Here is a 24,176-nt window from a genome sequence, read left to right on the forward strand (position 1 = left end):
AGGACGCAGAACACAACGCACGATCATACACTGTAAAAAAAAGCATGAAAAATCCACAAAACAGTGAAGGGTGAACCGCGATATAGCGAGGGACAACTGTATAGGCCAACTAAAGCCATGTGTTTCTTCTCTGTGATACTTCTCTGTGATTGGTTAAAATCACCTGTTACTCACCCAGAAAGAGGCTGAGACGTCACACAGTCTGGAGATTTTAAGAGGCTAAACATCAGACTTTGCGTTCATTTGATAGATGTATTTCCCAGTGTGACCCTGCAGTTTATCAGGCTCCTTTGGCAAATGCATCTCATTACACTAATGCAGGGACACGCAGCGGGGGAAGGTAATGAAGTACAAGTGGTAAAGTACTGTACGTAAGTAGAATTTTGGGGTATTTGTACTCACAATACATACATTTTACAGTTGATACTTTATACTGAAACTTCACTAAATTTAAGAGCGGCATTTGTACTTTCTGCTCCTCTACATTTTTGAACTGGACTACAAAGTAAAAAGTACTTTTCACATGTTTTGAGGAGTTATTATTACATCCTGACTAAAGTTCCTGTCCAGTAGCTTCACTTAAGTAGATTTTTTTCATGTAATACTTTTACTTGAATAACTTTTTACCGCTGTATCTAAGTAACAAAGCTGAGTACTTCATCCACCAGCTGGAAAAATATTGATTTCCATTTGTCTTGACTAAAGCCATATGTTGTTTTTGAGAGCTCGTACTTCACTTTGATTGGTTAAAACGGCTTGTCACTCACTCAGAGTATGAACGGACTGACCAATAGCAGGAAGATTAGATATTTATGGTCATATATTACACTGGCCAGACTGGGTTCAGTGTTTGTTGTCCGGTTTTTACTTAGTTTGGTTGGATATTGGTGTAAAATTATTGTAAATGTGCATATTTTTATCTGACTATGGAATAACTTAGCCTGAGATGTTAAACTTTTATTTCAACATTTGGTACAAAGTGTTGATTATTATATCTGAGTTTGACCTTTGACATCTGTAGCTAAAGTAGGTTAAGTTTCTGGGAGCACGAACTTTGATCGTAAACGTGAATATAACTTTATGAGCCAATAGAAACAATAAAAAATGAGTTATGGCTAAGATTGTACTGTTCGCTGACTAACTTGGCCGTCCTGGTGATGTCATCTTTTTGTAATGAACTGGGTCATTTTTATTTATTTTTATTATTTTACTCAGAATGGTATAATGTATAGAGATCTTAAAGCTGCACAATGTAACTTTTCTGATGGAGAGCCTGCTGCCACCTACCTGCTCGTCTCCATGGAGATTTTATTGCATTGCCTTGAATGTTCCACAGTAGAGCGTTAGGCTTATCTATCTCCATGGAGACGGGCAGGTCACGCCACCATAGTCCGAATTAGAGCTCAGGTCAAGAGTCCACTCACTGTAATAAGGCACGTTTTTCATAGTCATTTTGAGCAAGAAAAACACCTGTAATTGAATAACTGCAAAATCGATATATTTAATGCCATACTGTGGGACATTACAGGTCGTTACCCGGAATGTTCCACAGTAGCGAACACTAGAAAAGTTCCATAGTGCAGCTGGACAAAACATTAGGACAGATGATCCAGTTTAGTCCATGTCCTTGATTTGAAATGCATTTTTCATTAAAATTCATTTGTTCCTCAAAAGCTTCTTGGAAATTAGTTCAGGGCAAAAAAAGGGCAGCAGCTGCTTCAGTATCTCGTAATAATCCTCCACCCTCTCCATCCTCCGCTCCTCTGACCCCCTCCTCTTCCTCCTCTGCTCCATCTGACCCTCTCCTCTTCCTCCTCTGCTCCATCTGACCCTCTCCTCTTCATCCTCTGCTTCATCTGACCCTCTCCTCTACATCCTCTGAAACTCTGACCCTCTCCTCTTCATCCTCTGCTCCATCTGACCCTCTCCTCTCCATCCTCCGCTCCTCTGACCCCCTCCTCTTCATCCTCCGCTCCTCTGACCCCCTCCTCTTCATCCTCCGCTCCATCTGACCCCCTCCTCTCCATCCTCTGCTCCTCTGACCCCCTCCTCTTCCTCCTCTGCTCCATCTGACCCCCTCCTCTCCATCCTCTGCTCCTCTGACCCCCTCCTCTTCCTCCTCTGCTTCATCTGACCCTCTCCTCTCCATCCTCCGCTCCTCTGACCCCCTCCTCTTCATCCTCCGCTCCTCTGACCCCCTCCTCTTCATCCTCTGCTCCATCTGACCCCCTCCTCTCCATCCTCTGCTCCTCTGACCCCCTCCTCTTCCTCCTCTGCTCCATCTGACCCCCTCCTCTCCATCCTCTGCTCCTCTGACCCCCTCCTCTTCCTCCTCTGCTTCATCTGACCCTCTCCTCTCCATCCTCCGCTCCTCTGACCCCCTCCTCTTCCTCCTCTGCTTCATCTGACCCTCTCCTCTTCCTCCTCTGCTCCATCTGACCCTCTCCTCTTCATCCTCTGCTCATCTGACCCTCTCCTCTTCATCCTCTGCTTCATCTGACCCTCTCCTCTTCATCCTCTGCTCCTCTGACCCTCTCCCCTTCCTCCTCTACTCCTCTGACCCTCTCCTCTTCCTCCTCTACTCCTCTGACCTTCTCCTCTCCATCCTCTGCTCCTCTGACCCTCTCCTCTTCATCCTCTGCTCCATCTGACCCTCTCCTCTTCCTCCTCTACTCCTCTGACCTTCTCCTCTCCATCCTCTGCTCCTCTGACCCTCTCCTCTTCATCCTCTGCTCCATCTGACCCTCTCCTCTTCATCCTCTGCTCATCTGACCCTCTCCTCTTCATCCTCTGCTTCATCTGACCCTCTCCTCTTCATCCTCTGCTCCATCTGACCCCCTCCTCTTCATCCTCTGCTCCTCTGACCCTCTCCATCCTCAGCTCCTCTGACCCTCTCCTCTTCATCCTCTGCTCCATCTGACCCTCTCTTCTTCATCCTCTGCTCCTCTGACCCTCTCCTCTCCATCCTCCGCTCTTAACTTTATTCTTTCTTTTCTCTGCAGACTTGTTGTTCGTGGGAGCAGGCACTGTCCCATCCTCTTTACCCGCCTTGGATGCTGCACAGTGGGGGCAGCAGCACCATGACGTCCCCCTCTGCTCCGGAGCCCCAGCCTCTGCTCCAGCTGCAGGAGGCCGACTCCAGTAAACCATCCCAGGATCGAGCTCTCTCCCCTGGGCACAGAGCTCCGGTGTACAGCCCCCCTTCCGGACTGGACCACGCGGTGTGTATCCCGGCTCCATACACCGACAGCTCCCAGGATTACCCCCCCACGCCCCTCTCCTTCTACAGCCCCTCTGTGCTCAGCTACCCCCGGCCTGCGCTCGCTGAGGCCCCCTTCTGGTCGCCCCATGGACACGCCAACGTCTCTGCTCTGGCTCTGCACTGCCCTCCCCCTATCCTCTACAACGAGCCCACCCCCCACCACGCCTGGATGGAAGCCAAACCGCAGTTCACCAGCAGCAGGTGGGTGGGGCTGTTTTCACTTGGGGCGGGGCAGTCTGTCACAGTGTTTCTCAAACTGTGGTGAGTGAACCTTCAGTGGTACGTGGGGCTTTGTCAGTTTGAGCTTCTGTTTAATTAAGATACACGTCTAATGGTGTTTTTGTCCTCGTTTGGGTTGATGATCATTTACAACTACTTTTCCGATGTAATTGAGCTAGAGATGCACCGATACCACTTTTTCCAAAACAAGTACGAGTGCAAGTACTTCATTTTGAGTACTTGCCAATACCCAATACTGATACTGACACCAGACATTATTTTTACTGGGGTTCTATGACTATTTATTATTAAATCCAATTCATTATTTCATTATATAATTCATGTAAGCCTACTTTTTTCTTATGAATGCTTATTTGAGGGATATTTAAAATGAAAAAAAAATACTTCCTTAAAGCAGGGAATGGTGTTTTACTTTAACCACGGCCACATTCTCACCAATATGGACATTAAAAACCTTGTCAATTACAATAAGTTACAATGCACGCACCAGCAAAGAACCACAATACCACTTAGCCTTGTTAGCATGTTAGCTTGCTGCTATCGTAAACACTGCGCAGATATTCTCTAAACTGTACAAACCTTTAAATATTTGTACAGTTGGTGTGGCGGTCATATGTGATTAAAGCTGAGATTAATGTGCACTTCATGTTCTTCTTTGTCGACTCGTCTCTGCTCAGAGGTCAGAGGTGAGCACTGAGTCAAATTAAGATACAGTACAATTACAGTGGTGTCAGCTCTTGATATCGTCTGCGCTTTGATGAGTACGAGTACCGGCACCTGGGATCAAACCGATATCCGATACCGTTATCAATATCTGTGCGTCCATAATTTGAGCAAAAAGTGTCTTCCCCAAGTACAGATATATTATACAAGAGGCTCCTGAGGTAAAAATAAGTCCACTGTGAACTGACTTTATCTAATTATAGTGTTTTATTGTCTCAGGAAGTGCACTGTTACCATGCTAGTTGTTAGCTTTACCGCCACAGCAAAACTCGGTGAAAAGCACTTAAAATATCCTCATCGTCTTCATTTACTTCTACGGTTTTAGTCCTAGTTTTGGATTAATAAATAGTTTAAATTGTATGGCATTAAACCAGTGGGTAGTGGCACTGGCCCGAGTTACAGGTCAGATCTGTGGAGAGGCAGTACGAATGTCCACTACGAAAAGCCGACGCTGATTTATTTCCCTCAGACTTTGAGACGCTTTGTCGTTTTCTCAGACACGTCTTTACCTGAGCAACAAAACTGTGTCATTATCACGTCCAGTGTCTGAGATGGGACTGTTTACTGTCTCTCTCTCTCTCTTTCTCCTTCACTTCTTTGTCTCTGCCCCTCTCTCTTATCTCTACCTCCCACCTCCCCTCTCTCTCCCGTCCTCCTTCTTTTCTGCTTCTCTCAGTTTCTCTCTTTTGTTTCTGTCAGTTGTAATACCTCAGTTTTTCAGTTGTCTTCTCTCTCCCCCTCTGTCCCCATGTCATCTTTCTCCCTTTCTCCCTCCCCTCCACTCTCTCGCTCTTTCTTCCTATCAGCTGTCTTCATTCTCTCTCCTCCCTGTCTCTCTCTCCTCCTCGTACCCTCTCATCTCTCTCTCACACCCTTTCTCCCTCCCTATTCCTCTCTCTCTTCCTCTCAGCTGTAATACCTCACATTCCTTTACTTACCTTCTCCTCTCTCTCTCTTCCTCTCTTCCTGTCAGCTGTAATACTCCACACTCCTTTACTTACCTTCTCTCTCTATCTCTCTCTCTTCCCACTCTATCTTTCTCTCTCCTTTTCCTTCTCTCTCTGTCTGTCTCTCTCTCTTCCTGTCGGCTGTAATATCCCACATTCCTTTACTAACCTTTTCTTTCTCCCTCTCTCGCTCTCTCTCCTTTCCCCTCGCTCTCTGTCTTTCTGTCTCTCACGCCCTCTCTCTTCCCCCTCTCTGTCTCTCTCTCTCTTCCTGTCGGCTGTAATACCTCACACTCCTTCACTTACCTCCTCTGTCTCTCTTCCTCTCCCTCTCTCTCCATCTTTCTCTTGCTCTCTTTCTCTTTCCCCTCTCTCTCTGTCTTTCTTTCTCACGTTCCCCCCCTCTCTCTCTTCCTGTCGGCTGTAATACCCCACACTCCTTTACTTACCTTCTCTTTCTCTCTTTCTCCCTCTCTATCTTTCTCTCTCTCTCTCTCTTTCTCCCTCTCTGCCTTTCTGTCTCTCATGCTCTCTCTCTTCCCCCTCTCTCTCTTCCTGTCGGCTGTAATACCCCACACTCCTTTACTTACCTTCTCTTTCTCTCTTTCTCCCTCTCTATCTTTCTCTCTCTCTCTCTCTTTCTCCCTCTGCCTTTCTTTCTCTCATGCTCTCTCTCTTCCCCCTCTCTCTCTTCCTGTTGGCTGTAATACCTCACACTCCTTCTCTTACCTCCTCTGTCTCTCTTCCTCTCCCTCTCTCCATCTTTCTCTCGCTCTCTTTCTCTTTCCCCTCTCTCTCTGTCTTTCTTTCTCTCACGCCTTCTCTCTTCCCCCTCTCTCTCTTCCTGTCGGCTGAAATACCTCACACTCCTTCACTTCCCTCCTCTGTCTCTCTTCCTCTCCCTCTCTCTACATCTTTCTCTCGCTCTCTTTCTCTTTCCCCTCTCTCTCTGTCTTTCTGTCTCTCACGCCCTCTCTCTTCCCCCTCTCTGTCTCTTTCTCTCTTCCTGTCGGCTGTAAAACCTCACACTCCTTCACTTCCCTCCTCTGTCTCTCTTCCTCTCCCTCTCTCTCTCCACTTTTCTCTCGCTCTCTTTCTCCTCTCTCTCTCTGTCTTTCTTTCTCTCATGCCCTCTCTCTTCCCCCTCTCTCTCTTCCTCACACTCCTTCTCTTCCCTCCTCTGTCTCTCTTCCTCTCCCTCTCTCTCTCCACCTTTCTCTCGCTCTCTTTCTCCTCTCTCTCTCTGTCTTTCTTTCTCTCATGCCCTCTCTCTTCCCCCTCTCTCTCTTCCTCACACTCCTTCTCTTCCCTCCTCTGTCTCTCTTCTCTCCCTCTCTTGTGACTCGTGCGATGTCACTCCGTCCCTGTGCTCGTCTCTTTGCAGACGTTTGTCTGATATGGACCAAAAAAAAGCCTTAATCTGGTGTTTTATTATCATTATTATTTATTCATATCACTGTCTCCATAACGACGATCACATTATACTTCACAGTCCATCAGAAAAACGACAAACGCGTCTGTAAAGGTTCAACCATCGCACTAAAGTCAATAGAATGAAACACAAAAATATCACTGTTTTTTTGTATTATTATTGTTTTTATTAATCAACTCCTTTTGCAGATTTTTGTAGTTTTGTTATTACAGAAGTTCATTTATTTATAGTAAATTTAAATAGCACAACTTGGGGAAAATAATCAAAATTGGCCCCATATATCGGCCTAAAAGTTCAGTTGCATCAGTTGCTCTGGATTCTAAACAATCGGTATCGAGTTTAAATTCAACTACTCACAATTATTTTGGAAATAATCGTGATTTCAATGTTGAGCCACATGACTCGAGCTGCTTCTCTGATGTTCCAGCTCTCTCCTGGGCTGTGGGTCAAAGATCACAACCCTGAAGCGTGTGGAGGAGGAGGGGTCAGAGGGGGTCAGTTCTTGCTCCGCCCCCCTGCGCTCGGACATGCACCTCTGCGCCGTGTGTCACGACTACGCCTCCGGATACCACTACGGCGTGTGGTCGTGCGAAGGCTGCAAGGCCTTCTTCAAGAGGAGCATCCAAGGTACGGCCAGGACCTAGACCTAGACTCAGAACTAAACCTAGACCTAGACCTAGACCTAGACTCAGAACTAGACCTAGACCTAGACCTAGACTCAGAACTAGACCTAGACCTAGACCTAGACTCAGAACTAAACCTAGACCTAGACTCAGAACTAGACCTAGACCTAGACTCAGAACTAAACCTAGACCTAGACTCAGAACTAGACCTAGACCTAGACTCAGAACTAAACCTAAACCTAGACCTACACCAGGACTTCTTGCAGAGGAAGATACAAGGTACAAGAACAGTGCACCACTGGCCACCACATGGTCTCTGAAATGTTCAACTAGACAAAGTTACAGGTCGAATCTGTGGAGCGGTGACTCCACTACCAGTAAAAACACCTTTGAATAAATCCAAAATAGATAAAAGTTAGAAGTTAAATAGAAGATTTATTCCATACTGTAGAACCTTTAAAGGACTGCAGAGCTAGAACCTGGTTCTATCCTTGTCCTGGAACATGACTTGACTGAACATCGTCTTAAATAAATGTATTAATATTTTATTCAGGAAAAGCATTAGCATTATCTTTATGGTGACGAGCTGATTGCAGAGTGCACCGTTAAATGTTTTTAAATATAAAAGTGACTTCCAGGTCACAATGACTACATCTGCCCGGCCACGAACCAGTGCACCATCGACAAGAACCGCAGGAAGAGCTGCCAGGCGTGCAGGCTGCGTAAGTGCTACGAGGTCGGGATGATGAAGTGCGGTGAGTCCTGCACAGATCAGCGCTAAAGTCAAACTGCAGCAGAACCGTCTCTTTGGAAGTAAAACGTCTTTTCTTACTGCAGGTGTGAGGAGGGAGCGCTGCAGTTACCGAGGCTCCCGTCATCGCCGTGGTAACTTATCCGGGGGGCGGGGCCTGGTTCGGGTGGGTCTCACCTGTCGGAGCCAGAGACAGTTACACCTGGAGCCCCCCCTCACCCCTGTCACCCCCCTCCCCCAGGTAACACCCCTGATAACAGTACTGGGCTGGTGCAGTTCACAAAAAGAGTCATTTGCTGAATTTGTGTCATGCTAGTCATTAGCTTAACTGTTTTTTCATCACTTTACTCAGTCAGTTGAAAGTGTAGTACACGTTCATTTATGTTAAACAACTAAATAGATTTTTAATATTTAGTGTGTTTAGCTACTACAGCAGGTACAATATTTTACATCTCTACCTAAAAATAAAATTGGTTATCTCCATGTTTCTCTGCGCTAATGTGTTTCTGGATTATTACCAGTTAAATGTGGCTCATATTTAACCTAAAATAAACGTAATTATAAAGTCAAATAAACATAGTGTGTTAAATCTAGTTTGTCCGTGTGTGTTTTTGCATTAAGTGACCAACATTTGTGCCAAAGCATCTGGGCATGTGCAGACTTTTTTTTAATTATTTATTTATTTTTTTTATTAGGACAGTACATATTAATCAATGCGTCTACAAAAAAGTTTCCACATAAAATAAAAGTTAGCAAACATGAAACATTCGATATGAAAACACAGACATTTAGACATTTAAACACACAACATGAGAACACAATTACATGATATTACACTATTTACAATAACTGTAAGATAAATGTCACTAAATGCAACCAAATTTAATGTCAAATAAATGCAGCTACTTTTGAATCTTGTTAATTAACCGTTTCTATATTTATTACTTATTCAAGTTACAAATACTGCAGATGGATTTGCATAGATATGAAAAAAATGGCTGTTTAACTGTGTATCTAATGATAAACTGACATATTAAAACAGTCATACCTTTTAATTTACTTTGTCGCGGGCCACATGAAATGACATGGCGGGCCGCATTTGGCCCACGGGCCTTGAGTTTGACATATGCGGTCTAGAGTATAAAAGAGCCCAAGACAAGATACTGATGCAGATTTGGGTATGACTCAAATCTGAGAATCGCAGCACATGAACGACGAACCAAAGATGGCGGTGTATTGTTTTCAATCCTCAAATCCTTCGTCGATACTGGCCCAGCGTGTACCATGTGACCACTTCGGACAAACTTAACTTTTAACTCCGGCACAGTAACTAACACTAACCCTCTATGGGAGCTGCAATACCTGGAGCGGCCAGTAGTCGTAGAAATGCATTTTGTAACGTACTGCGATACACGGTCCAATCAGAGTACTGCGTTGTGAATACTTTGAACACTTTTACGTGGAGTTGTACTTAAATTATAGTCGCACAAACACAAACATGGGATTAAAACGACTTTATGCACGTTTCGCTGTTTGTTATTCTTTTATTTTTCACTAACTGGAGAGGGTAAGATCGCACATGTCTCACCGCGAGATCAGCGTTTTTTATTTTATTATTTTTCTCTCTAATATTGTGCCGCCATTTTGAATTTAGTAAACCGTGACTGTGCCAGAATACAGTTACGTACATGTGTTCAGTCACCTCCCCACAACATGTTCTCTGTCTAACTCTGTGGCCGCCTCCTCTGTCCCCCGCAGTCGTCCCGCAGCCACAGCAGCGCCCCCCGCAGCCCGCGCCTCGCCCTCACGCCCGAACAGTTCATCTCCAGGATCATGGAAGCGGAGCCGCCTCAGATCTACCTGATGGAGGAGCTGAAGAAGCCGTTCACCGAGAGCAGCATGATGATGTCCCTCACCAACCTGGCGGATAAAGAGCTGGTGCTAATGATCAGCTGGGCCAAGAAGATCCCAGGTAAAACGCCAAGGAGTGGCACAGTGGACAGTCCCGTCGCCCCACAGCCAGAAGGTTCTGTGATGGACTCTCCAGCTGACCCTGCCTCGCCGCTGTTACCTCTCTCTCCTCCTTTATTTGATCCCTCTCTTCCTCTCATTGTTCTTCTTCTCTCCAGTGCATGATCCTCTCCTCCTCTCTCTTTCTTTTCTCTCTCTTGCTCCCTTTCTTACAGTGTTCTCTCCTTCCCTCTATCTCTCCTGCTCTCCCTCCCTCTCTTCTTGTCCTCTCCTCCACTCTTTCACCCTCTGTCCCAGCCCGTCTCCCTCCTTGTCTTACCCCCCCCTTCTCTCTCCCTCCTCCTCTCCCCCGCTCTCTGTCTCTCTCTCTCTTTCTCTCTCTCCTCTAGCCCTCAGCGGGTGCCTCCTCCTCCCTCTCTCCCTCTCTTCCTCCCCCTCTCCTCCTCTCTCTCCTCTTAGTCCTCAGCGTATGCCTCCTCCTCCCTCTCTCCCTCTCTTCCTCCCCCTCTCCTCCTCTCTCTCCTCTTAGTCCTCAGCAGGTGCCTCCTCCTCCCTCTCTCCTTCTCTTCCTCCCCCTCTCCTCCTTTCTTTCTCCCTCCTCAGCGGGTGCCTCCTCCTCCCTCTCTCCCTCTCTTCCTCCCCCTCTCCTCCTCTCTCCTCTTATTCCTCAGCGGGTGCCTCCTCCTCCCTCTCTCCCTCTCTCCCTCTCTTCCTCCCCCTCTCCTCCTCTCTCCTCTTATTCCTCAGCGGGTGCCTCCTCCTCCCTCTCTCCCTCTCTTCCTCCCCCTCTCCTCCTCTCTTTCTCCCTCCTCAGCGGGTGCCTCCTCCTCCCTCTCTCCCTCTCTTCCTCCTCCTCTCTTTCTCCCTCCTCAGCGGGTGCCTCCTCCTCCCTCTCTCCCTCTCTTCCTCCCCCTCTCCTCCTCTCTTTCTCCCTCCTCAGCGGGTGCCTCCTCCTCCCTCTCTCCCTCTCTTCCTCCCCCTCTCCTCCTCTCTTTCTCCCTCCTCAGCGGGTGCCTCCTCCTCCCTCTCTCCCTCTCCTCCTCCCCCTCTCCTCCTCTCTTTCTCCCTCCTCAGCGGGTGCCTCCTCCTCCCTCTCTCCCTCTCCTCCTCCCCCTCTCCTCCTCTCTTTCTCCCTCCTCAGCGGGTGCCTCCTCCTCCCTCTCTCCCTCTCCTCCTCCCCCTCTCCTCCTCTCTTTCTCCCTCCTCAGCGGGTGCCTCCTCCTCCCTCTCTCCCTCTCTTCCTCCCCCTCTCCTCCTCTCTTTCTCCCTCCTCAGCGGGTGCCTCCTCCTCCCTCTCTCCCTCTCTTCCTCCCCCTCTCCTCCTCTCTCTCCTCTTAGTCCTCAGCGGGTGCCTCCTCCTCCCTCTCTCCCTCTCTTCCTCCCCCTCTCCTCCTCTCTCTCCTCTTAGTCCTCAGCAGGTGCCTCCTCCTCCCTCTCTCCTTCTCTTCCTCCCCCTCTCCTCCTTTCTTTCTCCCTCCTCAGCGGGTGCCTCCTCCTCCCTCTCTCCCTCTCTCCCTCTCTTCCTCCCCCTCTCCTCCTCTCTCCTCTTATTCCTCAGCGGGTGCCTCCTCCCTCTCTCCCTGTCTTCCTCCCCCTCTCTCCCTCTCTTTCTCCCTCCTCAGCGGGTGCCTCCTCCTCCCTCTCTTCCTCCCCCTCTCCTCCTCTCTTTCTCCCTCCTCAGCGGGTGCCTCCTCCTCCCTCTCTTCCTCCCCCTCTCCTCCTCTCTTTCTCCCTCCTCAGCGGGTGCCTCCTCCTCCCTCTCTTCCTCCCCCCTCTCCTCCTCTCTTTCTCCCTCCTCAGCGGGTGCCTCCTCCTCCCTCTCTTCCTCCCCCTCTCCTCCTCTCTTTCTCCCTCCTCAGCAGGTGCCTCCTCCTCCCTCTCTTCCTCCCCCTCTCCTCCTCTCTTTCTCCCTCCTTAGCGGGTGCCTCCTCCTCCCTCTCTCCCTCTCTTCCTCCCCCTCTCCTCCTCTCTTTCTCCCTCCTCAGCGGGTGCCTTCTTCTCAGGTGTTAATGTGACGACCACAAAAGCTGCTGTTTTTCTGCACAAAGACATTTTCCATTCGTCTTTTTTCTCCCTCGTTCTTTTGTGTTTCTTCTAAAGGCTCTGAGCTGCTGAGAGGAGGAGCTGACAGGCCAGAGCAAGTTCACTCACGGTTAAAAACTCCACTACGACCCAACCATCCAAATACTTTTTTTCTGACTTGCAGTAAATATAGTTTTAAAGAGGGAGTGTTTTATTTCTATGGAGCATTAACTACGAGAAAAGAATCCATTCAAAAGTATTTACACGTGTGCAGAACAGGAAATGTCACAAGTCTAATATTTTGATTTGTCTGTGACATAATTCGTCGTATCTGCATTTTTAAAATGTGTCTGTGACTTTAGGTAGTTATGTGAGTAAATTCCTGATGTGTGTGACTAAGTGTAGTCCATCCATCCATTTTCTTCCACTTATCCGGGGCCGGGCCGCGGGGACAGCAGTCTAAGCAGGGACACCCAGACTTCCCTCACCCCAGACACCTCATCCAGCTCCTCCAGTGGGACCCCAAAGCATTTCTAGGCCAGCCCAGTCCCTCCAGCGTGTCCTGAGTCTTCCCCGGGGCCTCGTCCCGGTGGGACATTCCCGGAACACCTCCCTAGGGAGGTAATGTAGTCGAGCATAAAAATAAGAGGGACATTACATTATCAATATGAAATACACCAGAACTGTTCAACTGTACGCACAGAAATCATTTTACAAACCTGTTTCACACTTATTATTTTCACTGTATTGTGTCTCATGCAGCTCTTATTCAGGATGTGTAATGTGGCTCTGCAGCTGGTTCTCCAGGTGGATCTGGTTTGGTTCATTATATCTGGTCCGCTCAGTTCCTGTGCACTTGGTTCTTTTCAGGAGAGCACTTCTCAGACCGATGCACCTAACACCACTCCCCACTCCAGCTCACCTGACCCCAGCCTGAACCAGAGCTGCTCTTCTCTGCTTCAGGCTCTGGGTTTGGATCTAGTCCAACTGTAGCATTTCTCACACTAGACTATAATGTAGCTCTATATTATACAGCCTGAATAATAAAGGCTTAAAGATATTTTTAATGTTTTCTGTACATTATTCATACTGTTTATATTTATATAGTACATAGTTTTACAGCGTTGTCTGTGGAGGAGCTGGAGGTTTGTGCGTCTGTGTTCAGTTCTGTGTATCTGTAAAATGAGGTGTGTACATTTTCAACAGTTCAATGTATTTCATATTGATCATTTAATGGCTCTTATTTTTGCGTTGGACTATGCAGTTTTATGCAAACATTTTCTGATGTGTAAAGTCACAGAAAAATCAAAAATGTACAGACAAATTAAAATCTTACACTTTGACTGCATTAAGCCAAACTGTTTTGTGCACATGTAAATACTTTTGAGTGGATTCTCTTCTCATACTTAACTTCTATCATGTAATATATTTAGATTATCACGTTACCTTTTTCAGTATGTTGGCACATTTTGTAACTTTCAGTTTTGGTTTTAATGCGCCGTTGTGATGCGCTGGTCTGTTTCTTATGTAGACTGTGGAATCTTTGCATCAGAGTTGTACATGAGCTAACCACAGGGGGCAGCAGTGAACACAGCTCGATAGTGAAAGCTAAACTTTTTTTAAAGTGACTAGAACCAACTGCAAAGCAAACAAATGCTTGCCTTGCCTCATTTTTCTTGACTCTTTTCCAACATTTAAAAACTGCCACGGCGCCTCTGTGTTTGTTTATTTGTTGCTCAATTTCGTCCATTTTGGTCAATCTCTAACTGACTTTGTGCACCCTCTGGTGGTTGTTTAAGAGAATGCAGCCGTGACATTAGAAACGTATGACAAGTATAAATGAGCTCCATGGAGACGCGGGGAGGGCATCTGACACACAGGAACATTTCAGAACATGTTTGTAGACGTCTAAACTACAGGGTTAGCAGCTTTTACACAGAATAAGACCCCGTGAAGACATTTAGTCGTCAAAGTGGACCTTTTATTAGCGAAATCGACTTTGTGTCCATTCACATATCCACCATGAAGCTGAGCAATTACAGTTTTTAATATCCACTACTGTAGTATTTCTTTTTTTAACTCGAGTGAGGCCTTTGTCCAAGTCGTCTTTAATATGTTCACGACTTTAATACTGTACAATTTGACTTCCTGTAATGTTTTGTTGCTGTTTGATAAGAGCCATTGAGTTTCAAGTACGTCTCTAAACCTTCCCAAACCTTTTATACCGAAAAGAAAGAATGAATGAAAGTAAATGGGTGGGTCTTAAACTGCGGCTCTGTTGGTAACAAAAGAGAATTTCGTGAAAACTATTGAATGGATTGAGATTTTGGTTTGGTTTAAAGCTAGGAGAGGCATTCAACTGCACGGATAAGAAAGCCAGGCGAATATTAGAAATGTGTTTGGACGCCCATCCATTTAACCGCTCGTCTCCACGATCTGGTTCGGTCGTTACCCAAAGCTCATGACGATAAGTGAGGGTTTGAACGTAGATTAACCGGTAAATTTGGTCTTTGGACGTGTACTCGCTCATTTTAGATCTTTAATAGCTTGCGCTGTTTCATTGTTTTAATTTGCCGCGTTAAAAGGAGGCAGGGCAAGCACGGCGTTTCCCAAACTGAGGTACACGGACACTACTCCTCACTACGGGTACTTGGATTTGATTTTAAAATACAGTGGTCCCTCGTTTATCACAAGGGTCACGTTCCAGAAATAACCCGCAATAGGCGAAATCCGCGAAGTCGTCAGCTTTTTTTTTTTTTTTTAACAATTATTCTGTATATTTTGTAGATGTAAAACCCCTCACCACACACTTTATACACTTTTCTCACACAGGCGTTAACATTTTCTCACATTTCCGTCTTGTTTAATTCATGAATAGTGACTAGTTCTTACGTTGGTCTTGTTGCATCCCTGTTAAAACTTATTGCCGTGGTCGTCCTTATGTTATTTTTCTCCTTCTTTACGTGACGAAACCGAAGATTCATTTATTCGTTAATGGCGTCCTACAGCTGCGTAACTTCTGCCTTCCCTCAGCATGTCCAGAAGTCCAACGTTTTCTGTGATGGTTAGCGTCTTCCTTGGCCTTTTGGGTGTAGGCGTCTTTGTCGGTGCAGAACGTTTCATCGACATTGTGGGTTTTGTCGGGGAGAAAACAAATTGCAAACAGAGAAGAGAATTGAGGGGAAGGAAGGAAGGAAAGAAAGAAAGAAAAAAAAGAAGAGAATCGAGGGGAAGTAAGGAAGAAAGGAAGGAAAGAAAGAAACTAAAATAGGAAAGGAGGGAACTAGGAAGAAAAGAAGAAAAAGAAACAGAGAAAAGCATGGGATGGAAGATGAAAGACAGAAGAAAAGAAAGAATATTGGATAAAGAAGAAAGAAAGAAAGAAATGAATGAAATGAATAAAACCGGAATGGTAGGATGAAGGAAAGAATTCTGAAAAGATGGATGTGGAAAGGAAAGAACAGAGAGAAAGGAAGGAAAAGAAAAAGAATTTTCTCACATTTCTCTCTCGTTTAAACTCTCTCAAAGTTCAAACCTTCGTCGGCGTCTTTGTCGGTGCAGAACGTTTTATCGACATTGTGGGTTTTGTCGGGGAGAAAACAAATTGCAAACGTACAGCACTTCAGAGTCACACTGCGATCCAACGTTTATGTAAATTTGTCTGAACACATTCTGTACTGGACAGGAGACACGGCACGGAGGAGACTGATGGACAATGGTCTACAGTCCAACAGCCAATCAGGACGCACGACACAATGGTCTACAGTCCAACAGCCAATCAGGACGCACAACACAATGGTCTACAGTCCAACAGCCAATCAGGACGCACAACACAACGCACGCTCATACACTGTAAACAAAAACACGCAAATGGCACACAAAAAAATTCGCGAAACAGCAAAAGGTGAACCACGATATAGCAAGGGACCACTGTAATGTGAAATTAAGTTGTGGTTGACTGTTTGGTGGAGAGTGCTTGTCTCCATGGAGATCTTATAGCTTTGTCCAGAATGTCCCACAGTATGGCATTGAACTTATCTTCCATGGACAAGTACGTGAAGCCTTCAAGCTACAGGTCAGATCTGTGCAAGAAAGTTTAATGCCAAACTTATTAGAACTTGCAGGCTAAGCAATAACATCTCTACGGAGGCAAGCAAGTGATGGAGCTTCTTGGTATGTTAACGGTTTTTATCCACTACAAAGTTTTAGCTAATGCTAGTTTACTACACTTAGCTCCTCCATTCACAGCATGGAAAACGATGGTTTCATCCCACCAAACTAAATGATCATTGTAACCCGAGCATGTCCCTTGTGCTCCTCAGGCTTCATGGAGCTGAGTCTGTCGGACCAGATCCACCTGCTCAAGTGCTGCTGGCTGGAGATCCTCATGTTAGGACTCATGTGGAGGTCTGTGGACCATCCAGGAAAACTCATCTTCTCCCCGGACTTCAAACTCAACAGGTACAAGACCAAAACCACACACACACACACACACACACACACACAGAGGAACAGACTTGGGCCGAGCTGAGACCCAGATGAACGGGACATTAGCTCTACTTTAATCCCTTTCGCTCTTGTGGTTCATTTTCTTGTGTCGTTGTTAGCAGAGGAGGCTAATGCGCTAACAAGCCTCATTCATAGTACAGGCTAGTAACATTCATTTGAAAATATTTGTCATTTCTAACGGCAAACGCATACGTAAGATTAATCACTAAGCTTAAGATAAACGCGATAGTGATTGAGTAACAATAATATTTTTTAAAACTATTATCATACAGTCATTACATCAGCACGGCCACACACAGCCTGCACAAAACTGCGTATTTAAATCGCCGTGTTCATTCTTTTACATGTTAATGGTGAGGAGACCAGATAAATGACGTACGTATCACAAATTAAACATTTTCTTTACTAAAAACATGGGGGTTTGATCGGCTGAGTGACAGGAAAAGGCTTTGCGGTGTTCCCGGTTGCTTTAGGACTTGTGTTTCATTAACGACGTCGCGTTCAAGTGCAGTCCGCTCGTTTGTACTCGAGGTATCTTCCGCAGTTACGTCAAGAAGTGAGCTGTCGCGGTCGGGCAGAGATAGACGGTAGAATGCCGTGATCTCATCTTGAAAGCCAAACCCTACGTCTACCCTTGTGGAGCTTTAGTGAATGTTGTTGCCGTCGGTAACCGCAGACCGACGATAAAAGCCGAGTCCTTGAAACGCTCAGATATACGACGGCACGTATCTTTATTTATGTTCCACGACCTCTGCGCTCAATACGGACTGTACCAGAGCGAAAATACACATCACGCACTCACGACTCACAACAACAAGGTCCCGGGTTCACTTCCTCATAGGCGGTTCTGTATGAAAATATCAATATATCTGATGGAGGCGCCGTTTAACAGGAAGCTGAAGCTCATGAATTGATTCTCTAAAGATTTTTTTTTAAATTGTATCATATTTTGAGGGATTTTAATACAAAACATTCATTGGTATCGTATTGGATTGACATCGCAAGACTTACCGTAGTTATTAATTAATTAGTTGGGATTGAAACAAGAGAGAGTGCGTTATATGAATGTCCTGAGAGTTGATTGGTTGAGAGGCAAAGAGAGCAGGGCGTTTGGCCGAGTGACAGGAAAAGGCTCGTTCATTTGTTACGGACTTCCTCTTCATCTTTATAAACTGCGCTGCGTTCAGGTGCGGTCCGGTCTGTTGTGTTACGCTGATTATATGGATTTGTGTCCAGGATGTGATGAAGGTTTGTTCCTAAATGCAGCTCCAGGAACAGGAAAAAAAAGGACTTCAGGGTTTTAAGGTTATTATGGAAAACACAGGAGAGGATCAGAGCTGGATCACAACCAGGATCAGTCTCCTGGAGCAGAGGGAAGCAAACGCAGCAACAAAACACACTTTAATAATAATAATAATATAGGATGGGACCACACACACACACAACATTCAGATGTGTCTTGCCTAAGAACTCAACAACAGAAAGTGATCCAAATGGGAGTCGAACCTCAGACCGCTCCAACCGTTGAGCCAGTGTTTATATGTGCTAAATGCTAATGCTAAATATGTGTTATTATTATACGTCTGCAGGGATAAGGGCCGGTGTGTGGAGCGTGTCTGTCACATGTTTTATACCGTGTTATTAGTCAGTATCTTGTATGTTTATTGTGGCTGTAGTCAACTAAAAAAATTCTTGGTCGACTAAAGACGCGCACAAGACCACACCTGCAGGGGGAGTTCATGCACAAACAACTATTTTTTACATATATATATACAAAAAAAATAAAAAAATCTTCAGCTCACTTCTGTTTTCTGCTGTTGTCTCATGTAAATTCTTCTCATCAAATAAAACGATTAGTCGACTTTTTGGTTGACTAAGACTCGATCATGTTGATAGATTCTGATGTTAACTGCGTTTTTGTGTATTTCGTTCGCAGGGATGAGGGTCAGTGCGTCGAGGGCATCATGGAGATCTTTGACATGCTGTTGGCCGCCACCTCCAGGTTCAGAGAGCTGAAGCTGCAGAGAGAAGAGTACGTCTGTCTCAAGGCCATGATCCTGCTCAACTCCAGTAAGTTTAATAATAATAATAATAATAATAATAATAATAATAATAATAATAATAATACATTTTATTTATGTAGCGCTTTTCAAGACACTCAGTCGCTTCACAATACAAGAATAAAATATCACAAAATTTACAACATAAAATCAAACATTAAAAGCAATAATCAAACATTAAAAGCAAAAAAAAAAAAGTTTAAATCTGTAATGTACAAATGAATCGAAACAATCTGACCACACACTGTATCCATAGGTCTCAACTTTTTCCCCCGTTCAAAAGTTATATTTTGCTTTAATTGTCATGGCAACAGTCCTAATGTTTTCCCTCATTCGGAAACTCATGGATAAGCTGAACCGACTCAACCCCAGTGTGTTACATTTAAAGGTGAACTATATGACTTTATTTCAATCAATCAATCAATCAACGTTTATTTATAGAGCACTTTACAACACTCAAGGTGACCAAAGTGCTTTCCAGTAAAATCAAATTAAAACAAGTTAAAATCATACTAAAACAGTAAAATAGGAGAATAAAATAGAATAAAATACATTAATACGACAAAATATAAATAATGATAATGTGTCACAACATTACTAGGTGTTAAATCCAGTCTGAATATTTTCCAAACTATATATTTCACTTTTTTCATAGTTTGTCCAGGTGAGCGACTTATACTCAGATGCGATTTATATGTGAATTTTCTTGTTTTTTTTCTTCATTATTATGCATTTTTTGGCTTATACTCCAGAAAATACGGCAGTTTCTTACTTCCTTTGCCTGAAATATTCCGCACTATGGCATTAAAGTTATTTATCATGCATTTATTCGATTATTTATTACTTATTTTATTATTTTACCGCCAGGAAATAAAGGTTAATGGTTTCATCTCTGTGGACTCAGATACGTTTAATGCAACATTAAGGAACATTCCAGGCAAAGCAATAACAACTCCATGGAAACGAGCAGGTTGCAGACCACCCCCCCACCCCCGTAAAAAGTTACACAGTGGAACTTTCAATCTGTGAGACAAATGAAAAGTTTAACCTCATTATTAGAGATTTGTGTTTTCTGATTTCTTTTATATAGTTTTTACTTTATTCTACTTTTTTCCCTCCCAGTATTTTAAAATTAAAAAAAAAAAAAAAAAAAAAAAGGAAGAAGGTTTTACTCATTTTGGCCTCAAGGTTGAAATGTTAGACAAAGGAAAAACACTCTATTTTATTTTCACAGACAGATTTGTTGGAGATTTCTTGTTGATTTATTCACATGCATGACTTCATTAAAGGGGAAGTCTCATCGGGCATTAGGTCTACAGCACTGACCCTTTTACCTCCAATAAATCACATACTTCCCCTTTAAAATCCTCTTGTAAATATCAAGAACAAAAGGTTTCATTTAAGTTTGACTTTTTATTTTGTAAATGTATCCTCCGCCTGTCCTCCACTTGAAAGACATTCGTATTTACTCCGAGTTATATAATACAGGGCGCATGAGTCTCAATAGGTCACGCTGTCCTCGGTGTTACTGTGGCAGAGTGGTTATCCTGTCCTCTCAATAAGGAGGTTGTGGGTTAGACTCCTGGTGTCTCTGAGTGGAGTGTGCATGTCCTCCCCCCCTCACCCTAAAAAGTGAGAGATACAAGTTTAAGTTTAGCTCTAAAACTGAGGTATTTGAAATTGAGGTGACAAAAAAGGATAAATGCCGGTTTAGCTCCTTGGTGGTTGCAAGTAAGAAATCGACAACAAAGAAATGGTCGGCACGGGAAGGACCTAATTTGACAATGTGTTGGGAAATTGTATTGGACATTTATCGAACGGAGGAGATGACGGCGTTGGCGAATGACGGGCAAGATTGGTTTGTGTCCTGTTGGGAGAAGTGGGTGGAATATGTGAATCTAGAAATGCCCGATTTTATTTAAGAACATGTCAAAATGGAAGATCGTTGTTTATTTTAATTTTACTTTGGGTGGTCACTCCCTTTTGTTCCTTTTGTGTTATGTGTTTCTGTGTTATGGTGGAAATTATGTGAATATTTGTAGAGAATAGAAAAATGTTTATGTTAAAAGTCTTCACCATTGTTAAACACAAAAAATTATAAAGAACGAATTAAAAAAATGCCCAGAAAACTCTGACCTACACAAAAGAGGTAATATGTTTGTGCAGGTTATGGCACGACACCTCCCCACCATCTTTATTTTTTGAACTTCTGCGTAGAAGTGCGAGGAACAGGAGGGAGACTAACACCTGAGGAAATAGGAACTCAGGTGTGGAGACTCTGGACCAGTTCACAGTCCCTGATGGAGTTTATCTCATCCAAGAACATCAAAAAAACGGATAAAACCAGAGAATGAGACCTCAGATCTCTTGGCGATAGCTTTTGAGAACCAGATTTCCAGAAGGACTCCATGAAACATCTGAACATGTGCCCCAATGCCTTAAGAAACCTGCCCAGCGCTGGACTGGCACGACTCTTTCCACAAAGGAACGAGCCCAAGAAGAAGAACCTCTCAGACCTCTCAGGTAGACAGCGGGTCATCATCTGGACACGTTTTAAGTTGAAGCATTTTGACTGCCACCTAGAGCTCATTTTAATCTGAAGGTTCTGGACTGAAGATGGAGGTTTCTACTGCCCTGAGTGGTATTAGTTCCACCGAATCCTGGTCCTTCAGATTAAAAATGCCAAATGGAAGTTGATGCATTTCCATTTCCAAAACTGTTCAGGTGAAATTTGCGACTCCTTTTCTGCCGCGGACAATTCAAACGAGGATTACATCGACGAGAGGACACTTCATCTTTATTCAAAATGCATTAAAAAATAGATAAAAATAACCCTCTTTCCCGCAAAAAATGATTGTTATTTTGTTTTTTAAGGGAGTCAATGGTCCACCTGTCCAGTACTTCAAAACAATAATACAATACTGGTACTATGATACTACTACTACGACTACTACTATGACTACTGCTGCTATAATAATAATACAGCAGGTACGTCAGAGTTGGAAAAAAATACACAACTAGAAGTACAACATCATAAGAAATACACAAAATTGAAACCGGAAAAAAACTACTACTACTATTGATACTGTTGCTACTACAATACTGATACTACTTATAGCTACAACTACTACCATTTCACTCTAAAAGCAGCACTGTGTAACATTTCATTGCTGTTGAGGGGGAACACCAGAAAGTTAAAGCAAAACTCTGGAACATTCTCCCTGGATAATAGATACATTTGCCCTTCTGTGGAACTTTCAGAGCAGTATTACTTCTCTAAAGTAAACTCCATTTGTTTTAAACGAAAACCTAGTAATTTAATTTAAAGTTGTGCCTGTAAAGCTGCTCCTGACCTTATCTGGTTTGAAAAGTAAAAAAAACAGTAAATGTGGATGTGCCTGCTCCTCGCTGCCCCCTGGTGTTGAGCTCAGAACATGTGGATTTATTTAGAATAAACAGGTTCAGTCCTGGTGTAATCTTGGTTTAGTCCTGGTTTAGTTCTGGTTTAGTCCCGGTTCAGTCTTGGTTTAGTCCCGGTTCGGTCCTGGCTCAGTCCTGGTTTAGTCCTGGTCTAGTCCTGGTCTAGTCCTGGTCTAGTCCTGGTTTAGTCCTGGTTCAGTCCTGGTTCAGTCCTGGTTTAGTCCTGGTTTAGTCCTGGTCCAGTCCTGGTTTAGTCCTGGTTCAGTCTTGGTTTAGTCCTGGTTTAGTCCTGGTTTAGTCCTGGTTTAGTCCTGGTTCAGTCCTGGTTCAGTCCTGGTTTAGTCCTGGTTTAGTCCTGGTCCAGTCCTGGTGTAGTCCTGGTTCAGTCCTGGCTCAGTCCTGGTTTAGTCCTGGTCTAGTCCTGGTTCAGTCCTGGTTTAGTCCTGGTCTAGTCCTGGTTTAGTCCTGGTTCAGTCCTGGTTTAGTCCTGGTCCAGTCCTGGTTTAGTCCTGGTTCAGTCTTGGTTTAGTCCTGGTTCAGTCCCGGCTCAGTCCTGGCTCGGTCTTGGCTCAGTCTTGGTTCAGTCCTGGTTTAGTCCTGGTTTAGTCCTGGTTCAGTCTTGGTTTAGTCCTGGTTCAGTCCCGGCTCAGTCCTGGCTCGGTCTTGGCTCAGTCTTGGTTCAGTCCTGGTTTAGTCCTGGTTTAGTTCTGGTTCAGTTCCTTGTTTTCCAGTTTACTTTAAATTTCCAATGAAAACAGGTCTTTTTTTAATGCCAGATGCCCTTCCTGTCACATCCAGACGTGTTACTGTTATTGCAGTGGGCAAAGTGAGTGAAATGTCTTGCTCAGAGGCACAATAATGATATGGACAAAAATGAAACTCAGCCCGTAAACCGTCCCTAAACGTTCTAATTGAAATGTGCCCACTGATCTCTCTTTTATTAAAATGTACACGTTGTAAATCTGCTTCAAAAGAACATGAGGTCCTACTCAAACTTTAATCACCGTGTTATTAAAATGTCAGTGATTGAGAGGTTTTGTGATCTTATTTAATTAAATTTGTGAAAAATGTGGTTGGAAACGTGAATACTCGGATACTATTTTTGAGTACTTCTGTCTATGGAACAAATAAAACAAAGCAGAGCGCGGCCTTTTGAAAAACATTAGTATCATTTCTTTGTCGTCATCTACAGAAATGATCGATGAAAATAAAGTGGGGAGGAGTTTATCAAGGCGAGATGGAATTACACTGGTCACGTTCTAAAAATAACCCGCAAAAGGTGGAATCTGCGAAGTATCAGCTTTATTTTTTACAATTATTCTACACGTTTTTTTCTGTAAAACCCCTCACCACACACTTTATACACTTTTCTCACACAGGCGTTAACATTTTCTCACATTTCTCTCTCGTTTAAACTCTCTCAAAGTTCAAACCTTCGTAGGCGTCTTTGTCGGTGCAGAACGTTTCATCGACTTTGTGGGTTTTGTCGAGGAGAAAACTCTTGTGCGCTCTCTTGTGCGTTCACTCTTGTGCGTTCACTCTTGTGCGCGCTCTCTTGTGCGTTCACTCTTGTGCGCTCTCTCTTGTGCGTTCACTCTTGTGCGCGCTCTCTTGTGCGTTCACTCTTGTGCGCTCTCTCTTGTGCGTTCACTCTTGTGCGTTCACTCTTGTGCACTCTCTCTTGTGCGTTCACTCTTGTGCGTTCACTCTTGTGCACTCTCTCTTGTGCACTCTCTCTTGTGCGTTCACTCTTGTGCGTTCACTCTTGTGCACTCTCTCTTGTGCACTCTCTCTTGTGCGTTCACTCTTGTGCGCTCTCTTGTGCGTTCACTCTTGTGCGTTCACTCTTGTGCGCGCTCTCTTGTGCGTTCACTCTTGTGCGCTCTCTCTTGTGCGTTCACTCTTGTGCGCGCTCTCTTGTGCGTTCACTCTTGTGCGCTCTCTCTTGTGCGTTCACTCTTGTGCGTTCACTCTTGTGCACTCTCTCTTGTGCGTTCACTCTTGTGCGTTCACTCTTGTGCACTCTCTTGTGCGTTCACTCTTGTGCGTTCACTCTTGTGCACTCTCTCTTGTGCACTCTCTCTTGTGCGTTCACTCTTGTGCACTCTCTCTTGTGCACTCTCTCTTGTGCGTTCACTCTTGTGCGTTCACTCTTGTGCGCTCACTCTTGTGCGCTCACTCTTGTGCGCTCACTCTTGTGCGCTCACTCTTGTACG

The 24,176-nt window shown here is 44.6% G+C and overlaps 1 protein-coding gene across 1 annotated transcript in view; it reads left to right on the forward strand.

Moving 5' to 3' along the window:
- Window positions 1-24,176, forward strand: part of LOC117390441 (estrogen receptor beta-like) — a 54,383-nt gene that overhangs the window by 22,817 nt on the left and 7,390 nt on the right. Inside the window, exons 2-8 of the mRNA XM_033988184.2 lie at window positions 3,003-3,463; window positions 7,032-7,231; window positions 7,866-7,982; window positions 8,065-8,219; window positions 9,737-9,950; window positions 16,294-16,432; window positions 18,417-18,550. Of these exons, the coding sequence (XP_033844075.1) occupies window positions 3,054-3,463; window positions 7,032-7,231; window positions 7,866-7,982; window positions 8,065-8,219; window positions 9,737-9,950; window positions 16,294-16,432; window positions 18,417-18,550 (1,369 nt within the window). The 5' untranslated portion in view covers window positions 3,003-3,053. The remainder of the gene's footprint in view (window positions 1-3,002; window positions 3,464-7,031; window positions 7,232-7,865; window positions 7,983-8,064; window positions 8,220-9,736; window positions 9,951-16,293; window positions 16,433-18,416; window positions 18,551-24,176) is intronic.

Source organism: Periophthalmus magnuspinnatus, chromosome 22 (assembly GCF_009829125.3).
Source record: "Periophthalmus magnuspinnatus isolate fPerMag1 chromosome 22, fPerMag1.2.pri, whole genome shotgun sequence".
Lineage (NCBI taxonomy): Eukaryota > Metazoa > Chordata > Actinopteri > Gobiiformes > Gobiidae > Periophthalmus > Periophthalmus magnuspinnatus.